At 50.3% G+C, this 14,567-nt stretch overlaps 6 protein-coding genes across 6 annotated transcripts; 1 reads left to right on the forward strand and 5 right to left on the reverse strand.

Moving 5' to 3' along the window:
- Positions 1–232: 232 nt before the first annotated feature.
- PtrM4_106570 (uncharacterized protein) lies at positions 233–721 on the reverse strand (the record flags this gene model as incomplete). Its single annotated transcript, XM_066107706.1, has 1 exon — positions 233–721. One exon carries the CDS (start codon positions 719–721, stop codon positions 233–235), a length of 489 nt encoding a protein of 162 aa, XP_065962155.1.
- A 362-nt stretch (positions 722–1,083) lies between these two features.
- PtrM4_106580 (sugar kinase) lies at positions 1,084–2,764 on the reverse strand (the record flags this gene model as incomplete). Its single annotated transcript, XM_066107707.1, has 5 exons — positions 1,084–1,090; positions 1,123–1,901; positions 1,957–2,535; positions 2,585–2,653; positions 2,711–2,764. 5 exons carry the CDS (start codon positions 2,762–2,764, stop codon positions 1,084–1,086), a joined length of 1,488 nt encoding a protein of 495 aa, XP_065962156.1.
- Positions 2,765–3,018: 254 nt separating this feature from the next.
- On the reverse strand, positions 3,019–4,400 carry PtrM4_106590 (uncharacterized protein; the record flags this gene model as incomplete). Its single annotated transcript, XM_066107708.1, has 7 exons — positions 3,019–3,238; positions 3,283–3,437; positions 3,486–3,662; positions 3,709–3,819; positions 3,866–4,012; positions 4,061–4,204; positions 4,251–4,400. The coding sequence occupies 7 exons, from the start codon at positions 4,398–4,400 to the stop codon at positions 3,019–3,021; spliced, it is 1,104 nt and encodes a 367-aa protein (XP_065962157.1).
- Positions 4,401–4,678: 278 nt separating this feature from the next.
- On the reverse strand, positions 4,679–8,603 carry PtrM4_106600 (GAS multi-domain protein; the record flags this gene model as incomplete). The annotated part of the gene is made up of 3 exons (XM_066107709.1): positions 4,679–4,682; positions 4,747–4,912; positions 6,635–8,603. The coding sequence occupies 3 exons, from the start codon at positions 8,601–8,603 to the stop codon at positions 4,679–4,681; spliced, it is 2,139 nt and encodes a 712-aa protein (XP_065962158.1).
- Positions 8,604–9,076: 473 nt separating this feature from the next.
- PtrM4_106610 (DegS domain containing protein) lies at positions 9,077–9,580 on the forward strand (the record flags this gene model as incomplete). Its single annotated transcript, XM_001936068.2, has 1 exon — positions 9,077–9,580. One exon carries the CDS (start codon positions 9,077–9,079, stop codon positions 9,578–9,580), a length of 504 nt encoding a protein of 167 aa, XP_001936103.2.
- A 754-nt stretch (positions 9,581–10,334) lies between these two features.
- Positions 10,335–12,620, reverse strand: PtrM4_106620 (Med15 multi-domain protein; the record flags this gene model as incomplete). Its single annotated transcript, XM_066107710.1, has 2 exons — positions 10,335–11,623; positions 11,885–12,620. The coding sequence occupies 2 exons, from the start codon at positions 12,618–12,620 to the stop codon at positions 10,335–10,337; spliced, it is 2,025 nt and encodes a 674-aa protein (XP_065962159.1).
- Positions 12,621–14,567: the final 1,947 nt, after the last annotated feature.

Consider the following 14,567-nt stretch of genomic DNA (forward strand, 5'->3'; position numbering starts at 1 on the left):
CCCCGAAACCAGGCCAAACCTCTGAAATCTCCCGCTCAGTAAAACTCGTCTTCACTCGCTCCCCCACCTCCCCGCCCACCCTCGCATGGGACGCATCTACCATCGAAACCATGTTCTCCAAATACGGAAAAGTCCAACACGTTATCGCGGGCAAAGACAAGAAGGTGCGGATTCCGGGCGAGAAACACAGGATACATGTTGTTAGTTTCTTCGTCGTTTATACGAGGTTGGATCATGCGTATGAGGCTGTGTTGGAGGCGAAGACGGATTTCCCCGGCCTGGATGGTGTTAGCTGGGCGGCTGGTGAGCCGGATTGCTTGAAAGCGCCACGCGACATGGGCGGTAACAAGGGCTTCGGCGGTGGTGCAACGCCATTGGACACGCCTAGTCCTGAGGAGGTTACGATAATGAGGCTGAAGCAGGCGGAGAAGAAGAGGTTAGAGGAGCAGATACGGAGGCCGGAGGCTGCTAAGGAATCCTCCAGGGCGCCAGCCGGTGTTGGCAGCAATGACTCCGGTGGAACACCATTGCGACCATTAGGAAAGCCCCAGTATACCTTTGAGGGTACGATGGCGAGGGTGAGGCAGGCGGCGTTGGAGCAGGAGAGGGCGAAGAGGTTGAAGGAGCAGATACGGAGGCAGGAGGCGGGTGAGGAACCGGCGGATGAGGAACAGGCGCCTAGCCTCGAGGCAAGACCGCCATCTCGATCTGGACTGCCCATCTGTCCCTCCTTTAAGCCAAAGAAGCCCGTGGAGAAGAAGAGGTTGGAGGAGCAGATACGGAAGCAGGACGCGGCTGAGGATGAGGATGCGGTATGATGATGATAGTGATGATTTGTATTCTTCAGCGCTGGGTTTAGCATGATACTCACGCATTGTTTTGGTATCGTACATAGGTATTATGAAATACTTGACAGTGTGCGTAAACACCTAATATGCGTGTCTGGTGAGTACAGTGACCTTTTTCTACTGGTATGTCTAGTATTTCATGACCAGGGTGATAACATAATTCAATTGCTATCACTCCACACACTACAAGACACGTAAGATGTATTCTCACAAACGTCCACGTCTAAACCCATGGCTACAACCTTTGTTTAACCCCCCACTCCCCGCCTACTACGAACTCCACTCCTTAAACGCCTTCTGCTTCTGTCTACTGTTCCAATTCAGCGTGCGACTAATACTATCAATCCAATCCGTCCTCGTCTTATTCAGTGGGAGCACACTCGGAAACGGGAATCGACTAGCACTAATCGTCACATAGTCACCTGGTTTAAGCTCGACGCGTTCTCTGCCGTCGAAACTAGCCCACGAGCTCGTTCGCGCATCATACGGCACACCGCAGCGGAGGACAATAGTGTCGGGGAGGATGATGGGGCGGAACGAGAGCGTGTGTGCGCAGATTGCTGTGACGAGGACGACGGGGTTGTCTGGGTGGCAGAGGGAGCCACCGGCTGCGAGGTTGTATGCTGTGGAGCCTGTGGGGGTGGAGACGCATATTCCGTCTGCTTGGACCGTGGTGAAGTGTTCGTCGTCGCCGAAGAGTTCAATCGACGACATTGTGGGGTTTGGCCCGCGGTCGACGACTACTTCGTTTAGGATGTTGTGGGTTCCGTCGGATATGTGGGTATGGTGGTCGTCGCATTCCTCGCCGATGAGCTCTTCTACTAGATCACGGCCTTTGCCGTCGCGTTTCTGCGTTCGCATGATGGTGGCTTCGAAGCGGAGACGGAGGCTCACGGTGATGCCGTCTGCGAAGGCGGTCGAGAGGGATTGGGGGTAGAGCTCGAAATCGAACTTTGTGAGGAAGCCGAGAGAGCCTAGGGAGAATGCAATTGTTGGTGGAACAATGCGCTGGAAGAGCCATGAGGCGTAAAGGACCGTGCCGTCGCCTCCAAGCTACGCTCATGTTAGTAACTGTATGTGTATGTTTCCTAAAGCGTGTGTATCTTACCGCCAGAATGATATCGAAGGTTTGCGGCCTTTTGGCGCACATCTCATTCGTCCAGAACTTGAGACGACCCTTGAAATCCTCCTTTTCCAACAGTCCTGCCGCATCGAAAATGTCATTATCCTGTAGTGTCTGTTCCACATACACTGTATAATCCTTGCTCTTCGTCAGAAGCCAATCCGTGACTTCGCGCGAGTTCTTAACCAAAGCCTCGTCATGCGCCTTGCCCAAGATGAAGATGTTCTTCACATGTAATTTGAGCCGAATCTGCGACAGTTTCTTGGAAAGCTCTCGTATCCCAAATGCCATGTCTGATAGCTCCTTCTTTGTCAACAACCGTGAGTGTTCCGTCTGCTCGGCGCGCGTCGTCTGTGAGTCCTTGTCCACGCGCCTCTCTTGCGCTAATCCCTCATACGACTGCGAGTGGTCCTTGACTGGAACCCCATCCTGTTTCTCTAGTAATGAGTGAACGATACAGGCGGTTGTACGGCGGCCGTTTTCGGGACGAGATGTCATTTTGCCTGGGATTGGCGCGAGGGAAGCTTTGCGGCGCCGACTGTGGTATCCGCCTTCGAAGACTACCTGAGTTTTCCTCTCAGTATAAGAATACAGGCTCTAGTGGGGTACGTACCTCTAGCGCATCGTCATGGCTGTTTACGCTGGCAATACTCTTGGAGTCTTGGTCACCTGCAAGCTCACTCTCAATAAGGAAGTTAGTCTCAACGCATCGTTATGACGTCTGAGAGGCCTTAGCTACCTCGATCGCTTCTTGCACGCCAGGACTGAGCTGGTCGAAATAACTTGCCGCCATAATTAAGATATGCAAGCAGGAAAGCAATTGAGGGTTCAAAAGCTGTCGCTAGTGTTTTACACTCTTTGTAGCGTGTGGTGCGCAATGTTGTGAGTACAAGAAGTGGCCCACTTTCCGAGGGGCAGGCATTGTCCCGCCTAGTGCCAATCACGTCCGCCAGACTGATGACATCAGCAATGAGCATTCTTACTCAAGCCCTAGTCTATCAATCACGACAGACTTTGCCTTGATAATCTGGCTGACTGGGAAATGACTTAGAGCGGGACTTCGACCGACTCTAGCACTTCTTCGATAACATCTTCAACCGTCACGCCTTCCAGAACGGCTTTCACAGCTTCTAGTGAGCTACCCCATTGCATGCTGCGTTCATTCTCCGGTGCGGCGATAATAATGCGATGGGGGTATATCTTGCGAGCAGCTAGAGCGACCATAGACGGTGAGATGTAACTGAGACCGTGGAGTGGGGCGAGGGCACTGCGAGAGTCAGTGTGGTTCATCCCAAATAGCGCAATACCCACTGTGCCAATGTGTTGAAGTGCCTCGTCGCTAGCGCAGAGATGCCTCCAGCGACTGCTCGATGCAGCCTCATGAAGACGACAATGTTGTGTAGATATGCCCGTACTTCGGAGCTGATCTTGACTTCGGATGTAAGATTGGTCAGGTTCATAAGATCCTATACTGGTCAACTCGTGCAGGCTTTTATTTTACCGGACTTGCATACTTCAGATGAAAACAGCGCTATCTGCGGCTTCTGCTTCCCGGGTACAAACGGCCGGGTGCGTACCACAGAAGACATAGACGCGCCATCGTCCAAAGCCCGCTCCTTCTCTTGCAATTCTTCCATATTAGGTAGTCCATCTTCTGCCTGATGTTTATGCGAGATGAAAAACTGGTCATTCTGTAGCCATGTTAGTATACGAAACTGATATGTTCCTGTTACCTACCAGATGCATTGTCAAGCGCGGGGTATCAGAAGTGTTCAAGGCGATGAAAAGAAAAGGCTTTGGTGCGGCATGTACTGCAGTTCTTGTAAAGTTTCGTTTTCCGCGTATAAGCTAATCGCCGTTAGCCAAGTACAAGGTCTGGTGATAGCGGTCAGACCTCCAAAGCTTGAATCTGGACCTGGGAACTCGCTTGGTTGAGATTTCTTGCAATGACAACATTTGCGATGCGCTCACTATCGAGCGGGCTAAAGCCACTGGATGACTTAGTTCCCAACCGGTCAGGCGACCTAGATATTGACGAGAACTGTATAATCTCAGTTGCATGCAGGTGGCATTTACGATTTGATCATACCTCGCCCCTCTTTTTGCCATCATTGGTATATGGAACTTCAACTTCATCTTCCCGAACTAGAATGCCACTTCCGAAATCGTCAAGCGTGGTATTCTCGTCGGATTCCAGCACCGCCCATGTTAGCCCGAAAACGCTGCCTGCGACCTGCGACCTTAGTATTATCACTCAAACATAGCACTGTAATACTTACGAGCTTTAGTTCTTCCTGCACGTCACGGATATGTTCCTTCTCGGTCTCAATGATGCAATGTTGATCCGCGACCAAGCAAATAAGGACGGCGAGCTCTAGGTCACTTAGAGATTGCACCTTCTCTGTTATCCTGACATCTGCTTCCTCCATGATGAAGAAAGTAGAAGGCGTCCTTGTACTGTCAGACGGGTTCTTGCGCTGCGTCTAGAACAGGGGTTCGGAGTGTTGGACCGTGGTGGTCGTCCCTAAGATAAGCAGGGATCAGCTAGCGCCACTGTGAAAGTGGACTAGCGTCGCTCGCATCCTCACGTCGATGGGCGCAACACGCAACGACGACAAATACGACTTAAATACTTCATTCACACAACGATATGAGATCTGAACTGCTGAGGGTCTATCAATAATCTGACCGGTCACCGCCTTCAAGCCTATCTCATGCTACCCGAACTCGGTGCCGGTACTCTCCGGTCGAGTAAGACTTGCTATCAAAACTCACTCATTCCCAGTATCACCAAGCGACGAGGCTTGATAGTACCCCACAGGTGATATGTTTGGACCAACGCCGTCTTCACTGCCGTCTGTAGCCTTTGGAATGGAAGATTGTGCATCGTCTTTTGTGGCGCGTTGTGATTCGGGACGAAAGCCACGAGAATTTGCAATCTCTGTGAAGAAGGAATGAGTAGTGTTTCTACGGCCGCCCGTAGTAGCTGGTCAATCTTCAGGCACTCCTAAACGGGTGTTTTAGTATTCGCGGATGCTGTTCATTCTCATTTCGTTCTCTCTGTCGACAAATTCCTGGAAAAGCTTCTTTCGCGGCAAAAAGGAAGTTTCCGTCGAACATGCGGCTACTGCGAGTGTTCCATCCCGCGTGAGTGGTGGCTCTAGAGTATAAACTAGCGTAAAAGCTGCGCTGGCAAATGAGTTGCATATACCCAGTCTTGGGCTGGGGTTGGGTTAGAACCGCACGGACCCTAGGTTGGGGTTTGGTTAGGGTTGGGTTGGGATTGACCAGTAATGGGTAGATTTAGGGTTGGGTTATAAAAATCTCGTATAGTTACTTTTCAGATTTCGAGGCGCCACGAGGAGCTAGAAGAGCTGCGCGGTAGGCTAAAAGACCTGGAGGGGACACCAGAAGAGAAATACAACAGGCTATGCGCAGAGAAGAATGCAGAGATCGACGATTTAAAGATTCGGGTGGAAAAGGCGAATTAGAAAGATGACGTGCTCAACAAAGCGATTTCAGAACAAGAGAACACTCTAAGGAAGATGAAGGCGAAGATCAAGAGGAAGGAACCTGTCATGGACTTCACCTACAATCAAGGCAAGAAAGGAAAGAAGAAATATGACATTGTTCGCATTACAGAGTCTGCCTGAGTGCGGAATAACTGGTTGTTCGCATTGGTTATGGGGTTCTTTAGGCCCTACGCCATTGCGATATCGAGGCGCGATGACGGATTATAGTCGTAGGTAGGAGCTAGGTGAGAGAAATGCTGTCGGAAATGGAAAATGACGAAAGATGTGGGCGACGACACGCGTCTTGGAGACTCCACCCAGACAGGAACAACAAAGTTAGATTAAGGTACATGCAAAGTCTTGGATTGCGATGAAGACACGTCTACTTCCAACCTCGCCTACACTTGTTCTGACACTGGAGGTCAACTTCCGCGGCTGGAAAGCCCCAAGCTCCATCGTCATACTTGACGCGACAATCTAAACAATCTTTACCCTGTACATTGTATATGTATCCAAAACATGTCGAAAAAATTGGAATCACTGGAAACGAAAGCTCTTGCTATGCTGGCGTAGGTCCAAGTGGACATGATACCAACAGTTAATCTGGTCAAAGATAGGCGGCTTGATCGTGCGCCAGCCTATCTCCCCGTGAAGAGGAGCATCTTATTCATTTCCCAGGCCTCTCTTCACTACACCCGCCCAACTGCGATCTGGGTTAGGTACGACCCTAGTTGCCGGTGAATCTCTTATTCTAGGGAAAGGCTCCATACCGGTCTCGAGAAGTCCTCTTTTATAAAAAATTGGCGTTGGCGGTACATCAAGCGCCGTCGGTGCAATAGATGTCGCCAGTGCAGGTGCCGTCGGTGCAGGTGTTGTCGGTGCAAGACGAAGACTCAAAGCCTGTTGAGCTTTCTCGATTTCGGCGTCAAGAGCTGAAATCTGTGTCTTGGTCTTGTCATTCGATGCAAGCTTTTCTTTGAGGGCCTTTCCCCAGAAATTTACCACAAGGTCGAGACGATCCGTGTCAGCCGTGTGATTTTGGTTATCCCGACGCGGTGCAGCAGACGTCGACGTAGAAGAGCTGGGCTTCGGCTCAGGCTTTGGCTCAGGCCTCGGCTCGTCCGTTCCGGCAGTTTCCACGTCATTTAAACGTTGTTGTAGATCGTCGTGCTCGGCGACAACATCGTTATACGATGTCTGAAGCTCCTCCAGTTGCTGCTTGATTTGTATATAACCTTGCTCGTAGCTTTTCAGACTCTCCACTTCCACCTTGAGATCTTCGCACTTCTTGCCCAGGGTAAGCTTGGTTAAGCTGAGATCTTGATTTTCCTGTTCAAGGCTCTTCAGCTGCCTCTGGACGTGTTCAACTTCTTTCGTTGCCTTCGCCAGCTCAAGTGACTTTGAGTTCACGTCTTGGAAGGTCTGTGCACAAACCTCCTTCAACGAAGCTGCGTGCTCTTCCATAATCCGGTCTATGTCTTTCTCCCTTTTCTTCAATTCGATATTTTCTTCTTCCAATTCCTTGAGTAGCTTTTCGGCTTTTTTGAGCTGCTCTCCGATAGTGGAGAGCTTTATTGAATAATTCTTTAGGCTCTCCTCGGTAGATACAAGCTTCGCTTTCATTGCTTGCATACCCCCTTTTATCTCATCCATACGAGTTTGCTGTTTGGCGATGTTTTGTTCATCGACGGCGAGAAGCTTCCGTAGCGTGACACACATTGATCCAACTAATGTGCTTCGCGATTGCTCTTTGTTGCGCTGATGTTTATCAAGTGACTTTCCATCTTTGCTTCCGTTGCTGTAAAGCTCATTGATGACTGACGTAACCTCTTTCCATAGACGACCCAGGTCATCTCGCCAGAGCGGTATGTCCCGCTCGTCCAGTTCAATGGAAGTGTTGAGGTATTCGACAAGGTCCTCGTATGTGTTGATATCGGCTTTTGCCCACACGTCTAGGGGAGTTTTTGTATCCGAAGGCTTCGAGACATCAGACGCTGTCTTTCCAAACAGACCAGATGTGGCATCCTTGTCGGGGATCGTGCTCTTCACAGAGGATCTTTGTTCCATGGCTTTTGGAGCAAGTACGCTGCCTGGAGATGGGATAAATGAACCAAACAAGCCTTGCTGTTTCCTTGCATCATTTTCATGTCCGAAGAGAAACCCGTTGGACGTTGATTGATCATTCCGATGTCCGAATAGAAATCCGGGAGACGTTAATTGTGAAGCAGATTGCTCAGTTTGACGTTCAAGACGAAAAGAAGGAAACAAGTCTTTATCCGTAGCCCCATATCTTGATCCAAATAGGCAAACCTTCTCTGTGTTTGTAGAAGGAAATAAAGAACTGCAAGCTGGCGATTGCGATGTCGTCTGGGCGAATGCGTCTAACTTCGGGAGTGCGTTTGTCGAACGCACAGGCAGCTTCTCACTAGTTCCCGCAAACCCTGAGAAAAGACTTGGGGATTTCGTCCTCGCCAATGTATCTGGCATTCCCGATGACGGAGGAACAGGCGGTATATGTGGGAGTTGGGCCGAGGTTACTGCGCTCACAGCATGGCCTAACGCACCGCCGCGAAACAGCGTAGGCGTATCGAATATATTCTGTGATGTAGAAATACTCGGACCCGAATGTCGAATCATTTTCTCCCAAAAACCCTCGTTGGAAGTGGGCTCAGGCTGAGGATCTTGTTTTGGTGAGATGATGGATTCTAGTCGCGGGAGTACCACAGAGGCCTTTGCAGCAATTTTTTCATTGGGATGGATCTGAAGATCACGTACTTGGTCCATAATGGGACACGACAGTATTGCTTCCTTGGAAATATGGGCGTGTTCCAACAAGCTAAGGTCCGACATGATTTGCAATGCGTCGAAACCTTGCAGACGAGTCTTCTTCACTTCAATCTCTTCCCATGTCTTCTTGATGTCGACGGCCGTGGCGAATCTGAAGGAGAAGGGATGTGGTTTCTCAGCGGAGAGTTTGGTGTCGTCGTCCATGTTAAGCGGCGCGATTGACCTGTTGAAACGGGTAGCAACTTGCGCGACGAAGGAGCCGGTATTCGAACTTTCAGAACCACATGATTCGCCCGGGGGCCTCTCTGCATCTTCTTGGAAGGTACCTGGCATGGCGCCTTCTTTTAACTCGTTAGTACCTATCTGCGCGTTGTGTGAGGTGTTCTTACGTGTTGCCGAATTTCTAAGCTTTGCCAATACCCGGTGTCGAATCGGCTTGTTTACTGCCACAATGCAATGAGATTGCGATGTGGCAAGCAGAAGGTTGAGAGAGTTGAGTGTGTGGCAAATTTGAGTAGCGATGGTGGTGGGGAGAGCTTGCAGTGTCGAGTGATTTCTATCCAATTCCGTGTTTATGTACTGGTAGACGGGGCGCACTGACCATGTGTGAGTGAGCCACAACTGTGACATAACCTTGACTAGTGGTTTCCTGGGGCTTCCAGCGCGCATAGTAATATGTATTGCGCCTCTAGCAACCAAGAGCTGACCTTAATCTGCCCCCCAAATCAACTGGGCTTCTTCTGTACAAGCAACTGCGCGCGACGACTGCAGTGCTAACATACTCTCCAGCCAACATCGCAGCACCGATGGAGCCTGAAGGCGATCAAAACCGACCAACCCTTCCCTCAAACGAAGGTAGCAGCAGCGGCCACATCGAGTGTGACGTTTGCGCAAAACTTGGTCGCACCCTAGACTGCTGCAAGGGCCTGCGCGGTGGTCTCTGCCTCGACTGCGCAGAGATAAGTCGGCTACTCAACCGTGAAATCGAACAGCAAGCATATGAACAGGCCAACCTCCAAATTGGAAAAAATGACGGAGCCTGGCGCGTGCGCTGCGATGATCTCGAGGCAAGACTCAAGAGTGTCCAGGATACGTTATCGAAAAATCTCGTACAACAAAAGAACGACCATATTGAGAGCCTGAAGAAACGGAATGACGAGGCAGACGCAGAAGACGAGAGGCTCAAGAAGATACTTGAAGAGCGAGATGCGAAATTCAAAGACCTGCAGAAGCAGTTAAGCGACGGGGAGCCACCACGGGGGTATAGTTACAAGGAATCAAAGAAGGGAGAGGATGGAAACAAGAAGTGAGGCACATTACCGCTGCCTAGCGAACAGTTTAGCGCAACAATGAATGATGAGAGTTATTGTCTTAGATGTTGATGCATAGTAGAAAGTAACGTGAAGGCCTGAAAGCTATGAGAATATAAGTGGTTATTTATTGTGAGTTTTTTTAGGTAACGTAATGTACTGCGGAAAAGATCGTTAGTGATTTCGAGTTTTAAGGCTCCGCACGATACTTAACAGTACATCTGTACCCCACGGCATCTCCATCCTACATAATAGCGAGCCCGGACCCTCTTCGCGCCTACCTCACGTCACCCACCACCAATCGCGTATACGACTTCTCCGAGTGGGAACGTGTCCTTCATGTCCGTATAATTCCATCGCGCAATAGTTGTATGTATTCGGCCAACTCCCATACGCAGACACACTCGGCTGCCTTATCCTCTACCACCACCCCTCCCACACCCACATCCACGATCACTGCAGTGGGTTATCGTGCATATTTATTTCTTATATCTGTTTCAGATCTGTTCTGCCAAAAGACCATTATGGGTCCCTAATCGTGTGGATGATCGTACTTGTATCCCATATATTGAATAAATCTACCAAAGCCGACAACCGAAAATGTAGAAACTCCGATGACGTGATGAAGTACCGTAATCGAAAGTTGCAACGAGTGTTGCTATACCAAAAAGGAATGGCCCAAATGTTTAGATGAAGCCGAAAGTTTTCTATACATCCCACAAGATTGATGAAAAGAGTAGAGCAGAAACGAGTACTAAGCAAACCTATCATACGCCTCCCGTCGCGTTCCGGCAGGAGGAGCCTTGGCATACCACTCATCATGTTCATAATACGCAGCAGAATTCCTTCTTGCCATGGGGTTCAGAAGACTCCTGTAGCGCCAATCTGCCTTCTTCTGCTCCTGTATATGCTCAAGCGCATCCCGGATTTCGCGTAGATTAACCAGCTCAGCAGGTTCTGCTTCGATTTGTGGCTGCTGAGGTACTTTGTACTTCCTGTCATGTATCTCTGGCGCATATGTAGACGAGCGCATCGGTTTGGGTGGGAAGTTGGATTGCAAGTATGGGTTGTGGGGAGGAACGGCCATGCTGTTGCGACGAAAGGGGGCTTCCGGACGGGGGTTGTAGATTGGTTGCTCGTCAAAGTACGAGTCATGCTCACGCTCTTGCATGCGCGAGTGTATATGTGGAGTATATTGATAGTCTCCCACTGGACCCCTTGGGTACCTAGCTTTCTGTGCCAGACGGGGCTCGACGTCATCGTAAATGGGACCAGGATGCGGTTCACCGAACATTGCTTGAGGCTTTGCTCCGAAAATTGACCTGCGGCGAGTGTGACTTTGGGTCTGATTCGACGGGCGGCGCATGTTCTTATCGAAGATACTATCCTCTGCTGTATGAACTGAGGATGTGTTTAAAGAATCAGTGCCGCTTGCACGATCCCACGACGAACCTGAAGACTCACGAGACATATCGTGTGCTGCATGAAGCTTTTTAGCTTTCATCTTCTCATTGTAAAGATCAGTAGGAGATACGTTGCCACTGCGTGTCCGATCTTCCGTGGCATTGGCTGCGTTCATATGGATATGAATGTTTGGTGGAATCTGACTCGAGAGTTTGGCATGCGCAAATTGTGGCGAGTTTCCATTAGATGGATTCTTGCTGTGACTTCTCATGTGTCGCTCGTCCATGGTGATGGATTCTCGGCGTTTTCGCCCCGAATTCTCGGTGTACATAGTTTTACGAGCTTGACCACGGCTCCGGCTGCGGCTATGGCTCCGGCCTCTCTTACTCTGTGTTCGATGTTTCTTACTCTTCGAACTTTGGGGATGCTGTGAACGATCACGTGTGTGTTGACGGACCTCAATGTTAATAAGACCTGAGTCCTCAGAGTCATCCTCAAAGGATTCATCACTCTCGGATGACCAGTCAGAGATATTGCGAGGATCCCTGGCCTTTGCTTTCTCACCCCTGCGGTATTCAGGGTTGATGACCTCGACCGCCGGACCGGGACCTCCTCTTGAAGGATGTTGCGGCATGTTTCCTGCCATGGGATGCATTGACATTGATCCTGCCGCAGGACCAGGCATACCTCGTCCAGCTTGTGGTGGATTCTGCATATGATGCCCGGGCATAGCGGGACCTCCTTGCTGAGGATGATGTGGAGGCGGGGGTGGAGGTGGAGGGTTTGCCATTCCAGGTGGTCCAGCCACGCCAGCCCCTAGAGGTGGAGGTGGAGGTGGAGGTGGCGGCGGCGAAGGTGGTGGAGGGCCGTTGGATTGTCCCGGATTGGGATGGGGCTGACCACGCGGCTGCTCGGACTGCTGGCCAGGCGCCATGTTATATGGAGCCTGGAGTTGTGGTTGCGGTTGGTACTGCGAATGCATCTTCTGTTGCTGTGGCATAGTCTGACCCTGGTTGGTGGGATAACCTGGTAATTGTTGCGGCGGCTTGACTTTAGCAAAGTCTTGGGAACCACCAACGACAGTACTTCCAGCCCCAGCCTTCATGGCAAAGGGCCCTTGAAATGCGGAGGGTTCAGCTTCCAGGATGATATCTACACGCAATAGCTGTCGAAGCGGACGGCCCAAGGAGCGACGGAGCTCTTGAAACTTATTTACCACACTTGCTATCCTGTACTGGATGGCTGGATTGTACTTTGCAAGCTCCATATTCTGATCTACAACAAGCTCGTTGATGATCCTGCGACAATTCTGCGAAGAGATGTCGTTCAGCAATTTTTTGACGTTGCCATGGTTTCTTCGGAACTTGTGCAAGTCATTTTGCAGCTCATGAAGAGAGATGTGTTGTTGCTCAGGTACGGCGTCCTCCCACGAATTGGCGTTCCTGGGCTTCTCAATAGTGAAGGAGGCCAAGTGTGTATGATGATTGATACTTTGGGTTTGGGTTTTTTGTTGCCCTGGAATCCCCATGGAAGGCATCTGCCCACTCATGGCTTGCCGTTGTTGGCCAACGTTTTGATGTTGAGGCATTTGTCCTTGGTATTGACCCTGTGATGGCTGCCCCATTTGGTGGTTCATTGTTGCCTGTGAGGTTGATGAAATAATATAGTATGTGCTGATGAAGAATAGTAGATCTGGACGAGGTCCCACGTCGATAAGATAGTGGGGAATGAATGACGAGGCGAGGTTCAAAATGAAGGAATATGAGAAGTATTTGAACAAAACCAGAGAATGAAAAAATTATTTCTGTCTCATCGCGGCTCTGCTATCATCACCTTGATCATCCAGCATTGGTGGTGCCAAGTTGACGCAACCGAATAGGTCCTCCGCTTGGCGTGCAACCCTCACATCTACCCTCTTGCGCGAGGTAAATTTAAGCCGGGTTTCTATTGGCTCAAGTGGAGGACACACTCGGGCCCGGTCTCAAGTGTCAGTATCAGGACGCTCACCGGTCTAAGCCGCTAGGCTGAGGCAAAAGCAGGCAAACAATCCGTTCGCTTGGGCCATGGCGTGTTATCGATAGGAAATCGAGCCTCACAGATTTGACCGGAGGACTGAGGGGTTGCGTGAACATGCATACGCGACCCGCATGCATATGGAGGACTCACAGCGTTCAGGAGGTGACCAGCCTAGGTGTGTTGAACGTAGCCTGATGATGACGATCGAGCTGATGTCGCTTAACTTGGCCACATCTGGCAGCTTTTCTTTACCATACGCATTACTGTGGGCAACAATGCAGTCTCGGGTATCATTTCGCTCGTGTTGCTCGAGTAAAGGAATGAGTTGGTCCAGGAAATTGGAGAACTGCTCATGAACGTTCAACCAGAGTCTGGCGCTATCAAGGACGCTAATTGGACGCCATGGTCTCGGGATGGTCAGTGCTTCCGCTCTCCACTTCCCATGGAAAGAAGGCAACCGACTACCATAAGCGACCGTCGTATCCTGCAGACTGCACTGTTGCTCGTTCGAAGTACGGCCGCCTAACACCATCACTCACCCGTTGCCCTTTGTCATGTTGAGCATTTCATCCAACGATGAAATGAGGGACTTCGAAATACGGTCCGATAGTCGCACAAGGCCCTTTGCGCTGGTATTTGTCCTTCGTAAGACAGACTTGTCTCCTCGTGGAGCAATCCAATCATACATTTCTGTACTCAACTGAGCTCCTTCTAGAGCATTACCTTCTTACAGATGCTGACACGTAGACGTGTAGATTCCAGGCGCGCGTATAGCCAATAGCACGGCAATGGACTAGATGCACTGACTAACATCTTGCGTTCAGTCGCGATAGGTCCCGTCTAGAAGCAGCTGAGAAACACGAGTTCGCAGTTTGCAACGTCGACGCACCTTATCGCCTTCGGCCGTTGCCCTCCATGCACCTCGTCACGAGCTGAACTCCCAGACTTTTGATTCAACCAACGATCATTTAGCGAAAGATTTGCATGCAGTATCGAATCCTGAACTGCAAGCCCCTTCTTGCACACCGGATGCACGATGCATGGCGTCTGCAGTGTACGGAGTGAAACATTCGACGTTCAGCCTCATGCACTTTGTTCATTGCAGCACACAAATATGTGTTCGAGAATGATTTGCCAAAGGCCAGAGCGACTGCGGCTTCTGCAAGAGGGTGCGATAACTATACAGTTCCTTTCCACTGGATAGGAGTTTAGATTGGATGAGATTTGTTCAAGTGCATGCATTGCTCAGGGTTACCATTAACGGTAGCAGTCGGGACAGGCTCTGTCTCCTGGCTTCCTCTACGCTCAGATTTTGAAAACAAACCGGGTTACTTGCTGGAAGTCTGTCTATTGCCTCTCGCCACTACAAGAAGTGGCGGGTTTGACACTCACCAAGGCCTTTGCTGTAACCGGACTACTGCGCACAACATTTTGTAATCGGCAAATAGCAGTCGAAAGCCGGACGAAACAGCACTTCGCAAGCTTGGCGCGTCGTTGGTACGATGCTCGGGAACAAACATATCTGAGACACGGAGCGGTGATAAGTTTATGCTTGCTCACCCCGCAG

This window comes from Pyrenophora tritici-repentis, chromosome 5 (genome assembly GCF_003171515.1).
Source record: "Pyrenophora tritici-repentis strain M4 chromosome 5, whole genome shotgun sequence".
NCBI classification, from domain to species: Eukaryota; Fungi; Ascomycota; class Dothideomycetes; order Pleosporales; family Pleosporaceae; genus Pyrenophora; species Pyrenophora tritici-repentis.